Source organism: Pongo abelii, chromosome 20 (genome assembly GCF_028885655.2).
Source record: "Pongo abelii isolate AG06213 chromosome 20, NHGRI_mPonAbe1-v2.0_pri, whole genome shotgun sequence".
Taxonomy (NCBI): Eukaryota; Metazoa; Chordata; class Mammalia; order Primates; family Hominidae; genus Pongo; species Pongo abelii.
Window position 1 is genome coordinate 52,435,981 of NC_072005.2, and position 25,523 is coordinate 52,461,503.

Consider the following 25,523-nt stretch of genomic DNA (forward strand, 5'->3'; position numbering starts at 1 on the left):
TTAGTTTAAATTGTATAACCCGACCCCAGCCAATAAAAAAAAAGTACAAAAACAAGACTTGCGTCAAAAAATAAAGGCTTTTGTGCCCCTTTGTTCCAGTGTGCTCTCATGGCAACTAGCCAAAGAGGCACCCCTCTGCGCAAAAGTAAAATTACTAAAAATCCTTTGTTCGAGTGTTCAATTTCCTTAAGATTTTAAACATTATTCCTAACATTGGGGTTATGGTTGTCCTCTGATTTATCTTTTGTCTTTTACCTTTCATTTATCATTTATCTTTCATCTTTGCAGGTCTGGGCCCCTCACTGCTCTCTCCGTACTCAGACGAGGACACTACCCAGCCCGGGGGCCCCTTCCAGCCAAGGGCAGGCTCAGCCCAGGCCGACTGAGCCAGCTCCTCTCCCCATCCGCCTTCTCCTCTCCGAGAAAGGACCTCAACCACACTCCAAGCCGGCAGCCAACGCACAGGATGGGGGCGCCAGGAGAGGGGCCCCTCTCTCCTCTATGTGCCCTCTGCCCACCTCGGGCCTACCTCAGCCCTCACCCCTCTTCCTGCTCCCAATCTGGGGGCTCTTTGGGGTGGTCTCAGCTCAGTGACCTCTGGGAGGGGGTCCCTGGCCCCCTCCTCCTTCTCTCAGGATTTCTCTTGGGGTTCTCAATACTTGGTTACCTCATTATCCCTTTCTCTGCCTCTCTCGGCTTTATTTCGGGGAATCAGGGGTGGGGAGGGTTGGGGGAGTCAGATCTGTGTTTCCAGGTTCTGGGGAGAACAATGATCCACAGGTCAACGTGATCACGTTTCCTTCTATCCTTCTTGTATTATTATTTTTATTTTTGTCAATTTCGTGATATGGTTTTTAATCATGATGAATTGCCTGGGGTCTGTAAGAATGTGGGACTCTGATCTTCCCCCCTCCTCAGGTGTCAGTGCGGGGAGGCTCTGGGCCAGACCTCACCCCCAGCGACTTCCCAAGCTGCCCGCCAGCTCTGCCTGCCCCTTGCGCTCTGGGCTTCCTGCTGCCCCAGCTTTGCCTGGACACTGACTTCATTCATGGTCCTCCTACTTCAGGGGCAGCCTCCCAGTTCCTTTGCTTCCAAACTGTGCAACCTCCAACCTGCTCCAGTTCCAGATTGTATAACCTCTGACCTGCACTGGTTCCAGACCACACAACCTCCAATGTGGTCTGCTTTAGATCACTTTCTTCTTCTTCCTTCTTCCTCTTCCTTCTCTTCCTCTTCCTCTTCCTCTTCTTCTTTTTTTTTTTGAGACAGAATCTTGCTGTGTCACCCAGGCTGGAGTGCAGTGGTGCGATTTCAGCTTACTGCAGCCTCCGCGCCCTGGGTTCAAGTGATTCTCCTGCCTCAGCTTCCCAAATAGCTGAGACTACAGGCATGTGCCACCATGCCCGGCTAATTTTTGTATTTTTAGTAGAGATGGGGTTTCACCACGTTGTCCAGGCTGGTCTTGAACTCCTGACCTCAAGTGCTCCACCTGCCTCAGCCTTCCAAAGTGCTGGGATTACAGGCGTGAGCCACTGCACCCGGCTAGAACTCACGTTCTCCAAATCCCACTGCTTCAAATTTCACCATCTTCAGCTCTTTCTAGTTCTGGACCTCACCAGCCTCTCATTCTGCCTGTTTTCAAACCTCACGATCCCCAAAAATTGTCTGGTTCTGGGCCCCACAACCTCTAACTCCCTCTGGCTCTACAGTCTATGACTACCAGATTCTTTTGGTTCTAGAATTCACTAACTTCCTCTGATTCTAGACCTCTTCCTATAAATTCATCCCTCTTGTTTTAGATCTCACACCCTCCAACTCCCTCTGGTTCCAGATCTTATACTCAGTGATTTCCTCTGGTTCTGGACCCCACAACTCCAAGCTTCCTGTTGGTTCCAGTTCTCCTGATCGGTAATACATTTGGTTCCAAATCGAGACCTCTTAATCTCTCTCTTTTTTTTTTTTGAGACACAGTCCCACTCTGTCACCCAGGCTGGAGTACAGTGGCGCAATCTCGGCTCACTGAAGCCTCCACCTCCTGGGTTCAAGCAATTCTTGGGCCTCAGCCTCCCAAATAGCTGGGATTACAGGCGTGTGCCACCATGCCCAGCTAAGTTTTATATTTTTAGTAGAGACAGTGTTTCACCATGTTGGCCAGGCTGGTCTTGAGCTCCCGACCTCAACTGATCCACCTGCCTCAGCCTCCCAAAGTGCTGAAATTACAGGAGTGAGCCACCATGCCTTGCCAGACTTCTTAATTTCTAAATCACTTTTGTTTTAGACCTTATGAGGCTCAGCTTATTCTTCTGCAGTTCTCTATAACCAAGACTCATTTTCTCTCATCAAAGACAAGTACAGAGAGTTTGATGTGTTTATCTTTGTTTCTTCTTCTTCTTTTCTTTTTTGAGATGGAGTCTTTCTCTGTTGCCCAGGCTGGAGTATAGTGGCGCCATCTAGGCTCACTGCAACCTCCGCCTCCTGGGTTCAAGCGATTCTCCTGCCTCAGCCTCCTAAATTGCTGGGATTACAGGAGCCCACCACCACATCCTGCTAATTTTTTGTGTATTTTTTAGTAGAGACGGGGTTTTGCCAAGTTGGCAGGGCTGGTCTTGAACTCTTGACCTCAGGTGATCCACCCACCTCAGCCTCCCAAAGTGCTGGGATTACAGGCATAAGCCACCGTGCCCGACCCTGTCCTTATCTTATAATAATCAGTTCTTCTAGAACCAGACGACGCTCTAGTTCTCTTAGATTCTGAACCTCATGACCTGTATCACTCACTAGTTCCAGACTACACAACTTCTAGAAGGTGCATCTCCAGGGTCCTCTGATTCAAGATCTGGTGATCTGCTGTTTCTCTGGTTCTAGAACTGACTTACAAGTGCCTTCTGATTCTAGACCTCATTCCGTAAGTTCCCTTGGCTCTAGACTTCATCATTTCCAGCTCCTCCTCACTCAAGATCTGACTCCAAATTACCCTGGGTCTAGAATTCAGACTTCAAATATCTTCTGATTTTAGACTTTGCCTTATACATTTCTCTGGTTTTAGATCTTACCACCCTCAACTCCTTCTGATTCTAGATCTTATGGTTCCAAAATCTCTCTGGTTCTAGAATTCAGATTTTAGGCTTTTGTTTTTCCTTTTTTTATTAAAAAAAAAAATAGAGACAGGGTTTCGCCATGTTGCCCAGGCTGGTCGCGAACTCCTGAGCTCAAGCAGTTCTCCCTCCTTGGCCTCACCAAAGTGCTGGGACTACAGGCATGAGCCACGGAGCCCAGCCAGGCTTTTTCTAATTCTATGCCTTATTCTATAAATTCCTCTGCTTCTAAGCCTCACAGCTTCCAACTGCCTTTGATTTCAGATCCAAATTCCTCTGATTCTATAATTCAGCCTCCAAATGCTTCTGATTCTGGAATCTAGACTTTTCCCTAAGGATTCCTCTGGTTCTGAATCTTATAACCTCAACTCCCTAATTCCAGACCCCACCCTCCTAAATCTATTCTGGGCTTCCCACCCCACTGAACTTACCCAATTCCTTCTTTCAGTCTTAAGTCTTCCCATTCTAGACCCCTACCCTCTAGGCTGCGCTGCTCCTGGTCTTCATGCCTCTCCATTCTCATTGCCTACAATCTCTGTGCCCCAGAACCCCTTCCACTTCCCACCCCAGCCCTCCAGACATGCACTTACCTTGACTTTACCCCACATGTTTGGGGCACCTGGGGCTCCCTCACCCCTTGGGTGGTTTGCAATCCGAAGACTTCTCCAGCTGCACAGGCACATGCACAGGCACGGCACTGTCTGCATATTGCCGGGTGAGGAGAGAGGCCAGGACCGCTCAGCTCTCTGCCACCATCTATGTGCCTCCCTTACCCCCCAGCTTTCTTTCTTTCTACAAATGGTGCTACTCTTGGTCTCCCACAGGAAAAGGCCTCTCCCTTCTTAGCCCCATTTACCCCCTTTGTGGAAGGCACTGCTCACTCTGTTTTGTCAGGGGGTGGCCTATCCAGATCGGTGCTATGGGGGGGTCCAACCCCTCCCTCCTCCCTCTGGAGGTGATGTGGGCCCTCAATGGAGGGAATTGTGCTGGGCTAGGGAAAGGGGAGGGACTAGACCGGCCACACTGGCTGTGAAACTCACCAATCTCTATACACCATAAAGACCTCACCTTGGTAGGCACCAGAGCTCTGTGTGTTGACTCATCTTTTGGATCTCCTCTGGGAGTGTGGGTGCACTGGTGGCTGAGTGTCTTTTTTTTTTTTCTTTCTTCCTTCCTTCCTTCCTTCCCTCTCTCTCTTTCTTTCTTTTCTTTTCTTTTTTTTTTCTTGGAGTCTCACTCTATTGCCCAGGCTGGAGTGCAGTGGCACAATCTCTGCTCACTGCAACCTCCACTACCCAGGTTCAAGCGATTCTCCTGCCTTGGTCTCCCAAGTAGCTGGGATTTCAGGCATGTGCCACCACACTCAGCTAATTTTTGTATTTTTAGTAGAGACGGGGTTTCACCACGTTGGTCAGGCTGGTCTCAAACTCCTGAACTCAGGTGATCTGCCCGCCTCGGCCTCCCAAAGTGCTGGGATTGCAGGCATGAGCCACCATGCCAGGCCCTTTCTTTCTTTCTTTTGAGACAGGGTCTCACTATCTCACCCAAGCTGGAGTACAGAGGTGTGATCACGGCTTACTGCAGCCTCCTGTGCTCAAGCAATCCTCCCATCTCACCCTTCCCGGTAGCTGGGACTACAGGTGCATGCCACCAGGCCCAGCTAATTATTTTCATTTTTTTGTAGAGACAGAGCCTTTCCATGTTGCCCAGGCTGGTCTCAAACTCCTGGGCTCAAGCGATCCTCCTGCCTCAGCCTCCCAAAGTTCTAGGATTATAGGCTTGAGCCACCGCGCCAGCCCCATGTTACTTTCTGATTCTGTGTATCTGTATGTGTGTGTGTGTGCACGCACATTGTCATTCTGTGTATGTGTATGGGTCTTCGTGACATTCTGTGAACCTGTGTTGTGGCGGGTGGGTGGGGTTGTGATTCCTTCTACAAGTGCACATTAGTATCTGGGTGAAGTGATTCTTCCTTATGTGTGTTTCTGGTTATTTTGGGTTTCTGTGTTTCTGAGTGTGGAAGGTGCTGTGATTTTTTTTTTTTTTTTAACCTATGTATGTCTGTGTAATGTGATTCTGTGTACATGTGTGGGACTGCTTGATGCTGTAATTCTGGGTACCAATGTGTGTCTGTGTGACATGATTCCCCATAGTTAAGTGAGCATGTGTGTGCAAGAGTGTGTGTCTGTGGACTCATGTGCAGGTGGGTGCATCTATTGTCATGTACATCACTCTCATAACCCCCCATACAGGGTTGCGCGTAGGAATCTCTTCAAGGGAAGAAAAACACTCTCGAGCCTTTGCACTTCCTGTTCCTTCTGCCTGAAATGCCTGTCTCCCTTCCGCTCTCCCCTCAACTTGGTTACCTCCTACTCATGTTTCACATCTTGGTTTAGGTACCAGCTACTCCAGGAAGCCTTCCCTGCCTGCTCCAATTGGGTAAAGTGCCCTTAAAAGCTCGCCTTGGAAGCCCCCTCCCATCACAGCACTAGGCACTCTGCCCAACTCTGAATATTTGTTTGGTTTTGTTTGTTTGTTTTTTGAGACTGAGTCTAACACTGTAGCCCAGGCTGTCGTGCAGTGGCGCAATCTTGGCTCACTGAAGCCTCCACCTCCTAGGTTCAAGCAATTCTCCTGCCTCAACCTCCCTAATAACCGGGACTATAGGTGCGCACCATCATGCCCAGCTAAATTTTTGTATTTCTGGCAGTGATGGGGTTTTTCCATGTTGGCCAGGCTGGTCTTGAACTCATGACCTCAAGTGATCTGCCTGCCTTGGCCTCCCAAAGTGCTTCAATTACGGGCATGAGCCACCGTACCCAGCCCACTTTGAGTATTTGTGATGGAGTGAATATAAAAGTACTACTCTGTGTCAGGCTCCCTGACAAATGCTGTACTCATGTTATCAAACTCTTCTCTAAGCCTGTATGATGGGGATAATTATTATCCACACTTTACAGAGGTTGAAACTGAGGCTTAGAAGAGGGTGATCACTTGCCCAAGGTCACAAAGTCAGGAAAGGATTCCGCTGGACTCAAACCCAGAATTCAAATCCATTATGGCAGCTCCTTTTCCCCCAACCCCAAAGCAAACAATACGAACAAACAAAAGAAAAATGTACTAACCCACCAAGATGGGCTCTGGCACCTACAGAGGCAGTAGAGTGGCAATGAAGGACATAGGAATTAGTTGGGATTCCTGATCCTGGCTCTGTCACCTTCTTATGTTGTTGTGACCTTGGTCAAACACCTCTGCAAATCTGTGTCTTTATCTGTAAAATGGAGATGATACTAATATCTGCCCTTTAGGGTGATTGTTGGTTGTGCTGGGGGCCAGTGGGAGAGATGGGGTTGGACTAACAAGAGGTTTGGGAGTGGGATAGATAGGTTTGGGAGTGTGCTTCCAGGAGGGGATCCAGAGCCTTACAGGACTTAGTGCTACATGAGGGCTTAGAAAGGACAGACTGGAAGGGTGTACGGCAGGTGGGGGTTGGCAAAGGGGTGGAATCTGGATATTAGACTATTCAGTCTGAGGTTAGACTATTCAGGGTCTCCTAATCAGGAGTTTGGGTTTTCTCCTAAGGGTGCTGGGGCCATGGAAGGCTGGGAGCGAGGGTGTGCCATGGTTTTATCATGTCTTAGAAAGATCCCTCGGCCGGGCGCGGTGGCTCACGCCTGTAATCCCAGCACTTTGGGAGGCCGAGGCGGGCGGATAGCTTGAGGTCGGCAGTTCGAGGCCAGCCTGGCCAACGTGGTGAAACCCGTTTCTACTAAAATACAAAAATTAGCCGGGCGTGGTGGCGGGTGCCTGTAATCCCAGCTGCTTCGGAGGCTGAGGCAGGAGAACCGCTTGAACCCGGGAGGCAGAGGTTGCAGTGAGCCTAGATGGCGCCACTGCACTCCAGCCTGGGCGACAGAGGGAGACTCCCTCTCAAAAAAAAAAAAAAAAAAAAAGTGAAGGGTAAACTGGAGGGAGGCAGAGTGCATGCAATCAATGCTGTGATCTCAGACGAGAATCTGTAAAAACACAAACAGGAGAGTTTATTTGAAGATTCAGGATTTGGGAAGCTGAACACAGGAAGAAAGGAGATGGTGCAACACACTTCTAAGCCTTGCTCCGGACTTGAAATCCAGAGTGCCTTCAGTTAAAAACTCAAAAACACCGACCCTCAAGGTTGGACCCTTTTTGGCTTGAGAAACCACCCATTTTTCAGAGATGGGTAACTGAGGCCCTAGAGAGGAAGTGAAGATTTGTTCAAGGTCACACAGGTAGTTGACAATAGGACTCGACGCCCGGGTCCGGCTCCGCGTAGGGCATGGCGCTGCCTTGCAAAACAGCCACACCCGCCAGCGACATTCACAACCCACCCCCCAACCCTAGAGGACAGCGGGGAAATCCCACTTTAAGAACCGAGAAACTTTTTACAGCCTTGGAACACGGTAACTTTGGGAGCAGAGGCTACACCAGGTCTGTTTCCCCGCGCGCCCCTTCGCTCATTCCCTATTGGCTCTCTCTACCAGGGGTACCGTCTGGGGACCCTCTGGTCACCTTGTCCTCCGCGCGCTCTATGGCGAAAGGGACCTGCGCAGGCGCGTGAAGGGCGCCTTCAGGGCCCGCGCTTTACGACACTTGTGCGGCAGCGGCGGCGGCCACCCGGTGCTCCTTCGCGACGGTTCGGCCGGGTGCCGCTGGCGGCCGTTGCCAGGGTAGGGGTCGCTTTGCGGCATGGCGATGGCGGAGGGCGAGCGGACTGAGTGTGCTGAGCCCCGCCGGGACGAACCCCCGGCTGATGGCGCTCTGAAGCGGGCAGAGGAGCTCAAGACTCAGGCCAATGACTACTTCAAAGGTGCGCCCGCCTGGCAGGGAGGGTGGACAGTGGCCCAGGCTGAGGGGTGCCGGGCCCGCGCGGAACCATGGCAACGCGGAGCTGCAGCCTGGGCGCGGGGCAGACACTACCAAGTGACCGGGCGTGGGAAGGCCCAGGATGGCGCTGCCAAGGGGCGACATAGGGGGCTTCGGAGAGTGATACCTAGGAGTGGCGTGCGGAACGGGTGCTACTCAGTGGAGAGACTGAGGAGGGCGCCACCAATTGTGGGGCGAGAGGGGGACTGGAATGAGGACGCTACCAAACGTGAGGCCTGTAGAGGGCGCTACCAGGCAGTGACATGTGGTGGGGGAGTGAGTGATGGCGCTACCAAATGGGGAGTCCTGGGGTGGGTGCCGCCAAGTGGGGGATAGAGGAGGGACAGTCCCAATAGAGAAGGCAATCGTGGGGGTGGGGAATGGATCATTAGATGGGGGGAACAAGGAAGTAGGAGATTTGAGCTGACCTGAGAAAAAGGAATGTGATGGTGGGGGCCTTGGGAGTAGGGGTGGGGATCCCCAAGAATAGTATCACTTAGAATATTGAGAGTCAAGTGTGGGGCACCCATTCATTCATTAATTCAACAAATATTTATTGAGTACCTGTTATGTGCCAAGGACTGTGCTTGACTTTGGGGATATAGCAGTGAATGAGACAGATGTGGCCCTGTCCTTAGCTTGTAATTTTGCAGGTGAACCAGACATGGAAAAAAAAAAAAACATGTAAATAAGTAAAATACTTAAATTGTGATGAGTGCTTTGAAAACAAACCAGCAGTGTGATGAAGTAGAGAATAAGGGTTGGAGGCTACTTTAGATAGGGTAGTGAGGGAAGGCCTTACTGAGCAGGAGGCATTTAAGCTGAAAGTCGCAGAGGGAGAACTGGAGAGGAGTGTTCTACGGAGGTAAAGCAGCCTGTGCAAAGGCCCTGGGGTGGGGAATGAAAGGATACTGGCATGGCTGGGGCTTTGCCTACTTAGGGGGAGACCAATAACAAGATGAGATTAGGACAGAGGCCAGATCATGCAGGGTCTCCCTGAGTCATTGCAAAGACCAGTTTGGAATTTTTTTTTTTTTTTTTTTTTTTTTGAGACGGGAGTTTTGCTCTTGTTGCCCAGGCTGGAGTGCAATGGCGCAATCTCGGCTCACTGCAACCTCCGCCTCCCTGGTTCAAGCGATTTTCCTGCCTCAGCCTCCCGAGTAGCTGGGATTATAGACGCACACCACCATACCCAGCTAATTTTTGTATTTTTAGTAGAGACAGGGTTTCGCCATGTTGGCCAGGCTGGTCTCGAACCTCTGACCGCAGGTGATCCGCCCACCTCAGCCTCTCAAAGTGCTGGGATTACAGGCATGAGCCACCACGCCCAGCCCTGCAAGAAGACACATTGAATAAGTAAATGGGCCAGTCTGGACTGGAGAAGAATTTGGGCGTGATCAAACTATGGTTGGGAATGGATGAGATCATCTAGTAAGAGGGTCTAAAGAGGGGACTTAGGACAGAACCCAAGTGGAAGAGGGGGAGGCTAAGGAGGAGCGCTTAGTGAGGTGGAAAGGAAGCCAGGAAAGGTGTCGGGAAGGCTGAGAGAAGAGAGCGCTTCTAGAACAAGGAGCTGGTGCCTTTAGTCCGATGCTGCCAAGGCAAGCACTGGCCATTGGCTTTGACTCCATGGATGCTGCTGGTGATGTTGACAGAAGCAGTTGTTGGGGAATGATGGGGGTGATGCAGCCAGGAGGTGCTGAAGAGTGAATGGGAGGGGAGGAAGTGGAGACAGCAAATGTTAAGTGTTAGGAGTATTGGTTCTGAAGGGCAGTGGAGAAATGGGGGAGGGTGGTAAGAAGAGAACGTGCACAGGAGTTCGAGACCAACCTGGCCAACATGGTGAAACGTCGTCTCTGCTAAAACAATTAGTCGGGTGTGGTGGCACACACCTGTAGTCCCAGCTACTCGGGAGGCTGAGGCAGGAGAATCACTTGAACCTTGGAGGCAGAGGCTGCAGTGAGCCAAGATCACACCACTGCATTCCAGCCTGGGCAACAGACTCCGTCTCAAGAAAAAAAAAAAAGAGAGAACATGCAGTGTCAGGGAAAGATGGATTTTTTGTAAGGATGGAAGAGAGTAGAGTCCAGTAGAGATGGAGAATTGATTCTGCACAAGAGAGTGGAGACTTGCAGCAGCAAAACCCTGGAGAAGGTGGAGGTGGGAAGGATCTGGAGCCCTGGAAGAGAGTTGGCCTCCAGCGGGAGCAGAAGCAAAGTGTGGAGAAGTTGATCGGGTGGGAGCCGTGAGAGGGAGTTAGGACCGGTGAGAGATGAGGCCAGAGTTAGAACCTTGGAAGTCAGATTGGGGAATATGGGTGTCATCCTGAGGGTGGTCGATGCCATGGGAAGTTTCAAGAGCGGGGTGCCGTGGTTCAGTTAGTGTTCAGAAAAGATCCCTGGCTGCCATGCAGAGACTGGACTCCAGGGTAAGACAGGAAGGAGTCTAGATTAGTGGACAGGTGAGGAGGGGTGGTGATCGCCAGCCAGGCTGGAGGGACAGAAATAGATTCAAGAAGTGTTTCAGGGAGGAAGTAAGAGTGGCTGCCTGGAGAGAGGGTGGACGGTACTCCAGGCAGGGAAAAAAAAAACAAAAACAGGTGGCAAAGGCCCAAAGGTGAGCAGAGCCTGGCATGGAGGCCATGAGTGGGGCCGCAGTGTAGGAGGCTGGAGGAGGTTATGATGAGGTTGCGGGGAGCAGATTGCGCAGGGCTGTGGGAAGGAGCCAGGGCTTTCTGGGGTGGGGTGGCGGTGGAGGGTGGGGCTCTGGGGAGCCCTGGGAGGTTCTGAGTAGGGAAAGGGCAGCGTCAGGTTTGTGCTTTAGGAACACCCCTCTGGAGGGGCAGGACAAGAGGCTGCGAGGCCAGGTGGAGGCTGAGCCAGGAACCTGGGCAGGAGAGGCCAGACCAGGGCTGGGTGGGGCTGGAGGGTGAGAAGGGAGTGGCTGGATCTGAGAGATGTTCAGGAGGCTGACTTGGCAGAAGAAGTGAAGTGACTGCCGGGCTTTGGGGGCTGAGGGGTGGAGAGGAGTCCAGGATGAGGCTGTCTCAGCTGGGTGATGGGGTGGAAGGTGGACTTCCCTGGGATGGGAGCAGCCTGCATGGGGGTTGCTGCTGAGGCCGCGTCAGAATTCTGGGCCACAGCAGCCATTGGGAGGAGCCCATTGCCCCCCAGGACCTGGGATCCAGGCTCTCAGGAGTCCTGGGGCTGGGCAGGCAGCCAGAGGGGCCTGGCACTGAGCTGGCACGGAGGAGAACGGCCCTGCTGGCCCAGGCCCCTCGCTGTCTGGCAGGCAGTAGCAGGCACAGAGCCCCAGGCTCCAGGGCTGTGGGAATAACAATAAAAAGAATAATGACAGCTCACCTTAATTGAGCCTTGGGGTGGCCAGGTACACAGTGGGGTTTAATCCTCCCCGGGGGCTGGGAGATGGCTAGGAGTGGCCCTGTTTGTTTTATAAAGGAAGCAAGGCTCAGAGAAGTGAAACCACTCGCCCAAGGTCAGAGTGTGTGAGCAGCAGGGCCCGGATATCCCCTTCCTCACTGTGTGCTTGGCTCCCACGTTCAGGTTCCTCCCAGAGCCGTAGTGGCCCTGTTGAGGAGAAGAGGGGCCCCAGCAGGGAGAAGAGAGGTCCCAGGGCTCAGAGGACCGTCCCCTCAACTGTGGCTGGTTGCTCTGTAAGTTCAGGCTTATTCCAGAAATCCTGGGGGCAGAGCCTCATCCCCCATCTCATGTCTGAGTCCAAGGGAAGTGTCTCAACTGTCTTCCCCTCTCTGTGGGCCTCAGTGCCCCGCTTCTATAAAATGGCGGGTGGGGGCTTATGCTGAACCCCTAAGGAGGCTCCAGGTCTAAGAGCTTGTGGGGACGAAGCAGGCCATGGTTGAGAGCTCAGGCTGCCTGGGTTCAAACCCTGTGTCTTCCTCTACCTGCTTGATGATGCCTGGACAAATGACTTAACCTCTCTGGGCCTCTGTTTCGTCTCATCTAAAATAGGGAATGTCTTGAGGCTTAAATATGGTCCTGTTTGTAAAGCGCATAGAACAGGGCCAGGATATGGCATGTGGGTCTACCCGTGGAGTACAGGCTCCTCCCATTTCCTCTTGTTCCCTTCACTTCCTCCCTTCATTTAGTCATTCATGCATTCACTTCTTTTGCCTGGTTCTTTTACTGCAGCCAGTTTTCTTACACAAGTTCGTAAAACCCTCACAGCCACCCAGTGAGGCAGAGCTCAGAAAGAGGAGGCTGTTTGCCTGCAGCCTCGAGTTAGAGATCTGCAGAGCAGGGTGGCAGGCCCTGAGACTCCAGGCTCCCCTCCCTGTGCCACTGGAGTAACAGTTGCCCCATCAGGAGCGTGGGCCAGGCAGCCTCTGGACCACAGCCAGGAGGCCTGAAGGAGTCCTCGAAGGCGCTGGCATTCCAGGGAGGGTCGGTCAGATCTGGGCTGCCCGGTTCTGCCCTTGCTTGTTTTTGGGAAGTCCCGGGCCCTGCCCTCCTGGGGCTTACAGCTCTGGAGGGACACGCTTATTACCTAACAGTGACAATGAGAGTGGACAGGGCTGGCACAGGAGAGCCCAGGGGCTGGGGCAGCCCAGTCGGGGGCCTGACCCAGCCTGGGGGTAAAGGAGGGCTTCCTGGAGGAGGGGACATGAGCATTTGAAAGATTGCCAGGAGTTAGCCTGGCAAAGAGGATTGTTGTTAGATTGTTGCTGGCCACATCCCCAGGACCCGGCTTCTCCCTTCTGTAATGTCAGTCCCCATCTCTCTCTGCGTCCCTCTTTCCTTTTCCTCTGGAGCCACTCATGGAGCCTGGGACTCTCTTCTTCCATCTCTTCACCCAACTGACTCCCATCCTCCAGGGGTCAGCCCCAGTGTCCCCTCTGAGCTGCCCCAACCCTAAACGCTGGGCACCACTGTCTAGGCATGGATCTGTCTCCTCCACTGGATGGTAAGCCCTGCCTGGGAGGGCAGGGCTGTGGGTAGAAGGACTCTCGGAGTGCTCTTGAGAACATTAAAATGGGAGTGAGGGTGGGGACTTTGTTCAGGGCTGCTGGTAGAAGGACTCTAGGAAACCCTAGTCCACAGGGGGTTCCTCAGTAGCCCAGGGATACCCAGGTAGTAAGAGGCAGAGCTAGGGACTGGGCCCAGGCCACCTACTCTTGCCTCTGTGCTTACCCCTGTGCCACGCTCCTGCCCAGAGGTCACCATGGCATGGGGCGTGAGAGTGGGAGCCTTTTGGTCTTGGCCTGGCTCAGAAGGCCCACTTGTCGGCTGGGCGCGGTGGCTCATGCCTGTAATCCCAGCACTTTGGGAGGCCAAGGCAGGAGGATCACGAGGTCAGGAGATCGAGACCATCCTGGCTAACATGGTGAAACCCCATCTCTACTAAAAATACAAAAAATTAGCCGGGTGTGGTGGCGGGCGCCTATAGTCCCAGCTACTCAGGGGGCTGAGGCTGGAGAATGGCATGAACCTGGGAGGCGGAGCTTGCAGTGAGCGGAGATCGCGCCACTGCACTCCAGCCTGGGTGACAGAGCAAGACTCCATCTCAAAAAAAAAAAAAGGCCCGCTTGTCACCTGCTGTGTGACCTTGAGCACCGGCCTTTCTTCCCTGAGCTTCAGTCCCCAGATTTGGAGACGGGGGTTAATGCAGTGTCCCTGGGCTTGTGAGAGTCCAGTGAAGGGGGACCTGTGTACTAAAGCCCTGCATGGCTCTGGTACATCACGGCCCCCAGTGGGGACAAGCCTCTAAGGCTGTTTAAGCCTTGGCTCTCCTGCCTGTCAAATGGGCACGAGGGAGGGATCAAGCCTGGCTCTGCAGGTGCAGACAGGGCATTTGACCTTGAGCAAGACCTCCATGGCTTGTCTGTAAAGTGAGCACCAGATGGTCCTTACTCCCGTGGAGACATGAGGATTCCACAGGTCACGAGGTAAAGTGCAGGGCACAGCTGTAGCTCATCTCAAATAAAATCCGACCTCTCCTCCTTGGCCAGATGTCACATCCTGTCACTCCACACTTAGAACATCAGTGTCCAGACCTCGCTGTGGCTGCCCGGGGCCCAGGGATCTGTCCCACCAGCCTCCCTGCCTCATCTGTCCTCCCCCTGCCCACTCCACCCAGCTGCCCCAGCTCTCACTGGCCCTCAGACGAGGCTCAACCGCCTCTGGGCCTCTGCACCTGCTCTTCTTGCTATCGGAGTGCTCTTCCCTCAGTCTGCTGCTAGTGCCCAGCTTGGGGCTGGAGGGGTGGGTGGGCGGGTGTGCGGGGTCCTGGAGATTTCAGCCGAGAGGACGAGCCCTGAGCTAGGTTGGTTGGGACAGGCAGGAGGGGCAGGCTGAAGAGATGTCTCTGGGCTCAGGGTGGCCCTCAGCTTCCCCATCTGTGAACAGGGAGACTGGGCGTCACCCAGCCCAGGGCCTGTCCTTGTGGGGTTGGAGCACTGCCTCATGGCTCTTCCTCCATCTCCGCAGCCAAGGACTACGAGAATGCCATCAAGTTCTACAGCCAGGCCATCGAGCTGAACCCCAGCAATGCCATCTACTATGGCAACCGCAGCCTGGCCTACCTGCGCACCGAGTGCTATGGCTACGCGCTGGGAGATGCCACGCGGGCCATCGAGCTGGACAAGAAGTACATCAAGGGTTATTACCGCCGGGCTGCCAGCAACATGGCACTGGGCAAGTTCCGGGCCGCACTGCGAGACTACGAGACGGTGAGCTGGGGAGTGGGCCAGGCCTGGCACCTGAGCCAGGCAGATACTGAGGGCTGGGCTGGCGGGGACGGGTGTGAGGAGCCGTTCACTCCTCTACTTACCTCTACTTAACCAGCAAGTGCCTGCAGGGCCTTGGGCCCAGGCCAGAGTGCCCAGGCCACAGCTCTGCTCAGCCATCTCACATTTTGTGACCCTGAGCCAGTTACCCTGCCTCGCTGCACCTTCCTTTCCATATCTGTGCAATGAGGGGAACAAGAGGATCAGCCAACCTCAAGGGTAGCTGTGAGGAAAAGTGAGCTTTTGCTTTTCACACGAGTAGACCAGTACTTGGCCCAGGGTCAGTGTCCTGTGATGGTTCACCTGATGGTTACTGTCATTGTTAGTGCTGGTGCTGGACAGGAGCCACACAGCCTCTTTTCTTCTGGTGGAGCTTGTCTTTCAGGGGCAGGCAGAAAACCCACCACTGAATAGGTTAGCAGAATAATTGCAGGTGAGGATCTGTACTTTGAAGAAAAGAGGAAGGGCAGTCAGGCGCCAGTGGCTCACGACAGTAATCCCAGCACTTTGGGAGGCCAGGGTGAGAGGATTGCTTGAGCCCAGGAGTTTAAGACAAGCCTGGGCCACATAGGGAGGAGACCTCATCTCTACAAAAAATACAAAAATTAGCCAAGCGTGGTGGCACACACCTTTAGTCCCAGCTACTCAGGAGGCTGAGGCAAGAGGATTACTTGAGCTCAGGAGCTCAAGGCTGCAGTGAGCTATGCTCTCACCACTGCACTCCAGCCTGGGCGACACAGTGAGACCCTGTCTCAAAAAAAAAAAAAAAAAAAGAGAAACAAAACAGGAAGGGTGATACGCTGCCAGGGACAGCAGACAGGATATGTGTGATATGCTGATGAGGGAGGGGACCTAGGGCACAGTGAGAATTCGCTAGTGGCCTCACCCACCCAATGAAAATCCTGATGGTATGAGGCTCTGCAGAGCGAGCACACACCTTCACACCAGGTGTGCTCTGCATCTTCCTTCAGGGAGGCTGGCTGAATCATTGCAGCACCCTGGGACGTGGGAACTGGGATTACTCCCCTTGCACAGATGAGGAAACAGTTCCTAAGGGGTGAAGTCACCTGCCCAGTGACCCGCACCTGGTTAGTGGCAGAGCTGGGATTTGAACCTAGGAGGCCTGGCCCTCAGGGCCTTATCTCTCCCACCTCAGAGTTCGCTCCCTGAGACGGGGACGTGTGCTTGTCCTGCATTTGGGGCTGGTGCAGCAGGGGCTTGGTCAGTGTGTGTTGAGAGGATTGTTATCCTGCCCCCACACACAGACACACTTCACTCCCTCCTTCCGTTGCAACCATCACACTTGGAGCTGCTTCTGTCGTGTAGGGAGGGGCAACCAGGGAGCTGGGAGCTGCGAGTCTGCAGTTGGTTGGGGGCTGAGAAGCACGAGTCTGCAGTCGGTGGAGCCAGCTCAGACACTGGACTGGCTGTTGGCCGCTGGCCTGGGGTGGAGGGTGGACTTCAGGCCAGGTGAAGGTTTGAGCTAAGCATGAGTCCAGGGGACACATGTTAGGATGGGGGCAGAGATGTGGTGGGGGGTTAGGGTGACACCTAGAAGGGTGGGGGCAGGGGCAGCAGAGCAGAGGCCTTCCCAGCTTGGGCTCTCAAGCCATTCTTGGCCAAGCCCCTCCCTCATTGTCTCTTGGTGTCCTAATCTAGAAAATGGTGACAAAAGGAGTGGCCGCCTCCGGATGGCTGTGGCTGTGATGACGTGGTTGAGTAAAGGTCACGAGCTGCAGGGCTCAGTAATGAGTAACCAAGGACAGTTGGTGTTGGGTTGGGGCAGGGCTCCAGGTGGGAAGGGGGCCTGGGGAGACAGTGGGGCAGAAGAGAGGAGCCCCAAGGACAGGTTTAGGGCAGGGTCTTCATCTCGTGTGGGGCTGCAGGAGCATCTTTCCCCAGGGTAAGGAGCAGGGGCTGCAGGCAGGGTCTTCATCAAGTGTGGGGCTGCAAGAGCGTCTTTCCGTAGGGTAAGGAGCAGGCTTTTCAAGGCTCTGGCCCAGTTTAGGGCCCAACCCTGCATACTCCCTGAGGCTGGGCTGGTTGGCTTCAGCCATCTTGTGGGTGTGCCACATCTGAGCTGTGTCCCAGACCTGGCGGATGGCAGGGAGGGTTGAGGGGGTGGGGAATTCAGAGCCTTTTACAGAATACCCAGCACCTAAATTGTCATGGCCCATTTCCCCATGGGGGCTCTCCCAGCAGCATTGGGGACCCCCACATGAACATGAGGGCTTACCTGTCATCAGGCCATCCATATGCCTGCAGGCCTTCTGCCTTGCTCCTTTCTGCGTAGTTCTTCAGGCTCCATGTGCCCTGGGGCAGTTCATCTTCCCAAGACTCTACCTCTTGCTTGCTGGATGCTAGAGTTTCCTCCTAGACCAGGAGCTTGCCAGGGAAGCAGAGCAAAGACGTGACCTTGGCCTTGGGCGGGGGAGCTCCCCTTAGCCTCGATTTCCTCAGCTGTCTGCTCACTCTGGGCCCAGCACTGCTGGGAGCCCTTTGTGCACCTGAATTCAGCCTGAATTCAGACTGAGGCCTAGAGAGGAGATGTCCCTCCTGCAAGGTCACCCAGCAGGGAAGTGGCAGAGCTGAGACTTGAACCCCTAGTCCATGCTTGTAACTGTTTCTGGGCCACAATCAGTTGAATAGCTTCAGCACTTTTGTCCTCATCAAATAGGGAAGAAAAAACGGTTCATTGTTTGGAGGAAGTGTGTATAAATATTGTTTTGTGGAAATGACTTTTCATTTACACAAGTACAGATGAGTGTTGGGTGTGATATAAAAATCCCTGTTGTACATGTGGGCTACAGGCAGAGAGTCTGCGGTCACCAGTGCAGGGGCTAGATGGGGCAGGCTCTGGGCTCAGGACGCCTAGGTTCACAGCCAGCTCAGATTGGGTAGCAGCTGCATGGCTCCTAGTGTCTTTTTTCTCAGCCTCAGTGTCCTCATCTGTTAAAGAAGGTGAGAATATAGGAATAACAACCAAAGTGTTTTTTCTTTGTTTTTTGTTTTTTGTTTGAGAGAGAGTCTTGCTCTGTCACCCAGGCTGGAGTGCAGTGGCACAAATCTTGGCTCACTGCAACGTCTGCCTCTTGGGTTCAAGCGATCCTCCCACCTCAGCCTCCCAAGTAGCTGGGGCTACAGGCGTGTGCCATCAAGCCCGGGTAATTTGTGTAATTTTTGTGGAGATGGGGTTTCACCATGTTGCCCAGGCTGGTCTCAAACTCCTAGGCTTAAGGAATTTGCCAACCTTAGCCTCCCAAAGGGCTGGGATTACAAGCATGAGCCACAGCACCCAGCCCCAAAGTGTTTTTTCTATTCTCTCAGTCAACAATTACACAGAAAGTTTCTGTGACCACTGGTCACGAAAGGGAGTGGAGGTTTCTCCCTACCGGCAACCAAGCAGTCGATTCTGCAGTGGACACCAGCGGGGTGTTCTCTAATTGAATTAATTCTGACACTATCTGTCTAGAGATAGCATTAGATTCCACAGGTTGAGGACTTAGTCCCCACTTGTCCCTTATTTCTGATGCTGATCACAAGACCTAGGTTATTTTGCCAGTGATTCTGACTGACTGGCTGTTAATTAGGGTTCCTGTGACCCACTCCTTGGGTTCAATTAATTTGCTAGAGAACTCCCTCATGGAATTCAGGGAAACACATTTACCAGCTTATTATAAAGGCTGCTACAAAGGATACAGATGAGATGCGCAGAGTGGCATGTGGGATGGAGTGCAGAGCTTCCGCACCCTCTCCTGGAGCACCACTCTTCAGGAACCTCCGTGTGTTCAGCTATTTGGAAGCTCCCTGGACCCAGTCCTTTTGGGTTTTTATGGAAGCTTCATTATGTAGACATGATTAATTATACCATTGGCCATTGGTGGTCAACTTAACCTTCAGCCGTTCTCCCCTCCCGGAGGTTGGAGGGTGGGGCTGAAACATTCCAACCTTACAGGCCCACTTTGGTCATTGCAGTGACCAGCCCCCATCCTGAAGCTACATAGGGGTGGCTAGCCATTAGTCAACACATGAGCATGCAAAAAGACACATCACTTTGGAGATTCCAAAGATTTTAGGAGTTGTGTGCCAGGAAACAGTACATGATGAATATCAAATGTGTATTTCACAGTACTGCTGGCCACCCGTGGTCTTCAAACACAGTTCCCTCATATCCAAAGAATATACAACTCAAAAGGTACTACTGGCCAGTTTGTTACTAGAACTCCATTAGGTCATTAATAATTAGTTCATCATATTATATGATTATGTCTCCCAGGGTGAGACCAGTCAGATTTGCAGGTTTCTATTCAGTCTTGCCAATTTCCAAAAGCAGGTGTGATCTCAGCAAATATATGGCTTCCCCCTTTCAGGCATTAGGTATAATTGAGATAAGAGACAATGTCACCTCTTGCTCTGAGCCTCTTTCAAAGTGTTAATGTAATACTGGAGATTTCTTAATTCATAACTCATTTATTCATTTGTTTACCCTCATAAATGTTCCTCCGTTTCTTCATTTATACCTGTTGTCCTAAGGGAAGAAACTGAGGCAAAATTAATATAAGTAGAGATTTTATTTGGGCCAAGGTTGAGGACCAGCCTGGGAGCCTCAAGTTATCATGGGAAGTGCTCCAGAGAACAGATAAGCTCAAGCGTTTAAAGACAAAAGGATAAATCGGGGAGGAGTGATTACAAAGGGTGTTTTTCAGGAATTCTCATTGGTTTAAAAAATAACATTGATCAGTAATTGGCTCTGCGTTATTAAATTACAGGGTGTAAGTGATGGCATCTGTGTATGGCATTGTGAGGTTGATGTGTAGCTGTCTCTGGACTCTTACTCTTGAGTCCACAGGGTCCGTGGCTTCGGGGAATGAGTTTTTCTCAAGGTGGGGAGTGGGACATGACTGCTCCCTCATTCCAGTTCCTCTCTAGGCTCAATCATTTAAAGGGGGTTTGCATTACTCAAGGAAAAGTTTCTTTTCTTTCTCATTTTTCCCTTTTGGTCAAAATCTTTCTTTTTAAAAGCATTGATCAGAGTCTGAGTGTCAGAGTGTCCCTCGTCACTAGGAAGGCTCACTTTAGGGCAGGCCTGTTCTATGTGGGGGAGGGGGAAGGAGATGGCTCAGTGAGGAATTTTCAGTGTGTCCAGAAGCTGAAGTAGGATGGCCTCACAGAGTGGCAAAAAGAAGACCTGAATCAAGTCACTGATTTATACAGCTGCGTCTGCGTGTCCAATCATCTCTAGTCTTCAGAATACCATGATTTTCATTTTCTTGGAAGTAAAACAAGAAGATTAGTAATTTAAATAGTAGAAATATAATGCACATAAGGATTATAATGAAAACAAGAATGTATACGCCAGAGTGAAAAAAAGAGCCTTTTCCAATTAGGGAGCCAACTAAAAACATCATGAGGAAAATGAAACCCAGCTTCTGCTTTGGGGACTTACTGTAGCCAAGATAGAATTCAAGATTCAGTACAAACTGTAGGCAAGTAATAAAAACCCAAAAACAGTGGTCAGGGCTAGAATCTAAACACAGATGTGCCACTGAAGTATCATTTTTCCTCTCCAGTCCCCCAGTTTTACTAAAGACACTAATAATAGCAAGACCAATTTATTCTCAAAATAAGTTTTAGTGTTATACTTTATTTGCATAAAGTACAGCAAGATTAGTGACTGACCATATAGACTCCTTTTAAGTTGGCTTTCCGGGAAAATGAGGAATTTCAGATTAGACTTTTTTTTTTTTTTTTTTTTGAGACGGAGTTTTCCTCTTGTCGCCCAGGCAGGAGTGCAGTGGCACAATTTCGGCTCACTGCAACTTCCGCCTCCTGGGTTCAAGTGATTCTCCTGCTTCAGCCTCCTGAGTAGCTGGGATTACAGGCACCTGCCACACGCCTGGCTAATTTTTGTATTTTTACTAGAGATGGGGTTTCACCACGTTGGCCAGGCTGGTCTTGAACTCCTGACCTCATGTGATCCACCTGCTTCGGCCTCACAGAGTGCTGGGATTACAGGCCTGAGCCACTGCGCCCGGCCTGTAAGATACTTTTTGAGAAGAATTAAAACAATAATTGCCTGTGTATGACAGAGGACTTAGAACAGCCGTGGTTAAAGACTCAATTGACCAGGAAATTTGGCTATTTCTGCAGCATACAATTTAACATAATAATCATAATTAATAACTGATAACATATACGAGGACATAGTTTCTTTTTTAGAACTCTGTACAGTTTTGGAACATATATTAATGAGACCCATACAAATATAACAAAAAAGATCAGCACCATGTCCTACGTGACAATACTTCCCATATGGTTTTTAACATCCCAGATAAGCCTAATATGTCTCTCTTGGTCTTCTGGGGTCCCTGACATCCAGAAGTTAGTTCGAGGTCAAAAAGACTTAATTTTAGAATTTGAAATTAGATTTTTCTTTCTTTTTTGGAGACAAGGTTTCACTGTGTTGCCCAGGCTGGAGTGCATTGGCACTATCTTGGCTCACTGCAACCACGGCCTCCTGGGCTCAGTTGATTCTTGTGCCTCAGCCTCCCAAGTAGCTGGGATTACAGGCATGTGTCACCACACCCTGCTAATTTTTTTGTATTTTTTGTAGAGACAAAAAATATGTTGCTATGTTGGCCAAGGTGGTCTTGAACTAGCCTCAAGTGATCCGCTTCAGCCTCCCAAAGGGCCAGGATTACACGTGTAAGCCACCACGCCCAGCTCTGAAATTTGGTTTTGTAAACCCTACAAATGCATCAAAGGTTTGAAACACTTAATCATAATAGGATCACACATCACTGTGAAATAATATAGTCATTCATTTAGCCAAAGTGTTAATTAGAAGATTTCAAAAAGCAAAAACCTTTACTCTTTGGTAGAGAGGAGACTCAGTTTCCCAAATAATCAAAAGACCTAATAAAGACAGCATAAGAGCAACGGAATCTTTCTCTCCCTCTCCCCTTTTTTGTTTTTTCTATGTTGTTTGTTTGTTTGTTTTTTGGGATTTTTGTTTTGTTTTATGTTTTGCAATTTACCCAAAAGATAAATGAATTTTTTTTTTTTTTTTTTTTTTGAGACGGAGTCTCGCTCTGTCGCCCAGGCTGGAGTGCAGTGGTGCAATCTCGGCTCACTGCGAGCTCCGCCTCCTGGATTCACCCCATTCTCCTGCCTCAGCCTCCCTAGTAGCTGTGACTACAGGTGCCTGCTACCACGCCCAGCGTATTTTTTGTATTTTTATGAGAGACGGGGTTTCACTGTGTTAGCCAGGGTGGTCTCAATCTCCTGACCTCGTGATCCGCCCGCCTCGGCCTCCCAAAGTGCTGGGATTACAGGCGTGAGCCACTGCGCCTGGCAGAAAAATCTTTTATTATCTCTTACTAATACTACACCAGCCGGGCATGGTGGCTCACGCCAGTAATCCCAGCACTTTGGGAGACTGAGGCAAGCGGATCATGAGGTCAAGAGATCGAGACCATCCTGACCAACATGGTGAAGCCCTATCTCTACTAAAAATTAAAAAAAAAAAAAAAATTAGCCGGGCTTGGTGGCATGTGCCTGTAGTCCCAGCTACTTGGGAGGCTGAGACAGGAGAATCACTTGAATCCGGGAGGTAGAGGTTGCAGTGAGGCAAGATCGTGCCATTGCACTCCAGCCTGGCGACAGAGCGAGACTCCGTCTCAAAAAAAAAAAAAAAAAAAAAACTGTACCAAAATCTTGTTCAAAAGAGAAAAACAAATTCTTCCTTTGCATCAATGTATTATTTATGGTAAAGCTAATTTTAATAAAACCTTATAAACAAATCTATCCAATCTCAATCAGCTTTGACCATACAAAATAAGATTTCCATGAGTCTTTTATAACTTACAAATTTTTCCATTCTTTTTTCTCCCTACTTTCCATATCTATTCAGTTTATCTCATTTTTTCTTTCTTTTATTCCTTCAATTTAATACAACCTTTACCTCTAAACTAAGTAAAATTACTTTTCCTTTAACAAAACCATATTCTCTGTCTTGTGTATAACCTTCCTTACCAAAACCACATCTTAGACATTCTGTATATAGAATTGTTTCTCTTGGTTATCCCATATTAGAATTTTAACTCTTAGTAACCATAATTCATAGCAAAAACCTAAGAAGTAAGCAGTTTTTAACTGTCAGTCATGTAGCAGTAATTTATGATGCCGTCTTTATAATTTTTAGAAATATAGGGTTTCTAATGGAATAATTTTTCAATGGAACAGGACATTTTTCCTAACAGATCTCAGTATCTTTTGTTTCTCTAAAATAAGAAGCCAAAAGCCATATTTAGTAGTTACTGTCTTAGCATCATCTCTTATTTGGAAATGATCTAGATAGTCAATGAATATTTGTCATTAATTTAGCTTAGTAAAACCCTAAGGGCATAATTACCAAAAGATTTGAGAAACGTTTTTAAGTAGGCATATTATAAAACATAATTATTATTAAAAGTTCATTTATAAAGTTGATTCTATTTATATGTATTTAATTTATTCATTTTTAGCGATTTTTGGGAAAATTTCATGAGACAGACAAATCCAGCCATCATGTCAAGTTAAATTTTCTATTAACCATTTTTTATTATTGTACATTAGGCAAGTATCATAGAAGTAAGAACCTTAAAGTTAGATACATACATATTTTGCTGGTAACTCAGAAAACATCTTTTTATTTATTTATTTATTTATTTATTTGTATATTTATTTGAGACGGGGTCTCACTCTGTCACCCAGGCTGGAGTGCAGTGGCGCGATCTTGGCTCACTGCAAGCTCTGCCGCCCAGGTTCATACCATTCTCCTGCCTCAGCCTCCTGAGTAGCTGGGACTACAGGCACCCGCCACCACGCCTGGCTAATTTTTTGTATTTTTAGTAGAGATGGGGTTTCACCGTGTTAGCCAGGATGGTCTCGATCTCCTGATCTCGTGATCCGCCTGCCTCGGCCTCCCAAAGTGCTGGGATTACAGGCATGAGCCACTGCCCCCGGCCGCCGACATAGTTTTTATTAAAACAACCATTTTAAACTAGTTTTATTTTCCAAAAGATTTACTCAGGTCACGTGAACTTGGAAAATATTTGGGCTTACTTTCTTTTTTTTTTTCTTTTTGAGACGGAGTCTCACTCTGTTGCCAGGCTGGAGTGCAGTGGTGTGATCTCGGCTCACTGCAATCTCTGCCTCCCGGGTTCAAGTGATTCTCCTGCCTCAGCCTCCGAGAAGCTGGGATTGCAGGCGCGCACCACCACACCCACCTAATTTTGTCATACTTTTAGTAGAGATGGGGTTTCACCATGTTGGCCAGATGGTCTCGATCTCCTGACCTTGTGATCTGCCCCCCTCGGCCTCCCAAAGTGCTGGGATTACAGGCATGAGCCACTGCGCCTGGCCTCGGCTTACCTTCTAATTTGTGAGCGCTCGTTTGTCTTTAATTTTGTACCATGTAGATAATATACAAAAACAGGTATAGACATAACATATATTTAGACACAACATATAGCACACATGTTGTACACGTGTATGTATCGACAAGTTACAGAGATCAAGGAGTTCTATGTAAAAGAGAATAGAGCTTTAGACCTGAGAGGATCCTGTTTACCCACAATGCTTGGGGCTCCATGAGGATAAACAGAGGTTCCCTCATGTGATACCAAAGGTGACAAGAGGAAGGAGGGACAGACAGCAGTACATCAAAGAACAGGAGTTAGAGGAGCCAGTCAAGGAGATCTTGTTTTCCATAAAGCAATTAGGTTTACATTATCCTTGGCAAAAATCATGTCAACAAGAAGAAAGAGGGATTGTGTATAGTTAGGAGCAGTTTGAGAAGAGAGGAAGTCAGAGAGAAGAGAGGCATCAAAAAATATATATATACGTGTGTGTGTATGTGTGTGCATACATATATAGCCAAATATCAGCTTTTAATTAAGTCAGCTTTTGACTGTAGAGCTCTTTAAAAACTTTTAATCAGGTTTTAGCCAGGCAGATAGTAAACATTCGGCTAGATGCGGCGGCTCACGCCTGTAATCCCAGTATTTTGGGAGACCGAGGCAGGAAGATCACTTGAGGCCAGAATCCTGGGCAACGTGGCAAGACCTATTCTCTAGTCTCAAAAAAATTTTTTTAAAGAGATAGCAAACCTACCTGTTTCTTGTCTTTCCCTTTCTGAAATTCACATCAAGGAGTTTGCTTTGGGAGGTGGGGCGTATTTGTTGATTAGAGGTCTAGGGTAATCATTATTTAAAGCTATTTGTCTTTTGTAAATCTTGCAGCAAAGTTCAGCAGACAGTTTGAGCATTTAAAGGGTTTTCTGGGGGAGTTTCCTAAAAAAAAAAATAATTGTACCTTTCAAATCTCTTATGAGATTGCAGCCAGGACAAACAGGAAGTAGGTCTCCATTTGATTTGTCTGGTTCTAAATCCTGCCTTTTCCAATTGTGTGCACAAATACATTAATTTAGGAATTTCAAGACCCTCATTTGGGCCATTGCACTTTGGGGTATCTCACGCCGCTGGGTCCATTTACCTAGGTATTTGCAGGATGGAGCTCCGTAGGTATTAGACATAAATCCAGCTGGTGTTTCGGGGCCGGGGCCGGGGGGCTGTCCCTTAAGGCAAAGCTCAGTTTCAATGAGCAGTTTCCTATAATTTTATTTATTTATTTGAGATGGAGTCTCGCTCTGTCACCCAGCCTGGGGTGCGGTGGCGCAATCTCAGCTCCCTGCAACCTCCGCCTCCTGGGTTCAAGCAACT

General features: G+C 49.8%; 2 protein-coding genes across 5 annotated transcripts in view; both read left to right on the forward strand.

The window, feature by feature from the left end:
- Positions 1-4,179, forward strand: part of HIF3A (hypoxia inducible factor 3 subunit alpha) — a 47,903-nt gene extending 43,724 nt beyond the window's left edge. For 2 of the 4 annotated variants that reach the window (XM_024236705.3, XM_002829442.5), the window contains one exon: positions 289-4,179. In XM_024236705.3, the coding sequence (XP_024092473.2) occupies positions 289-386 (98 nt within the window). In that variant the 3' untranslated portion in view covers positions 387-4,179. The remainder of the gene's footprint in view (positions 1-288) is intronic. The other 2 variants (XM_054540743.2, XM_054540744.2) reach the window with 1 other exon arrangement.
- A 3,636-nt stretch (positions 4,180-7,815) lies between these two features.
- Positions 7,816-25,523, forward strand: part of PPP5C (protein phosphatase 5 catalytic subunit) — a 43,546-nt gene continuing 25,838 nt past the window's right edge. Inside the window, 2 exon segments of the mRNA NM_001133996.1 lie at positions 7,816-7,941; positions 14,462-14,703. Of these exon segments, the coding sequence (NP_001127468.1) occupies positions 7,821-7,941; positions 14,462-14,703 (363 nt within the window). The 5' untranslated portion in view covers positions 7,816-7,820.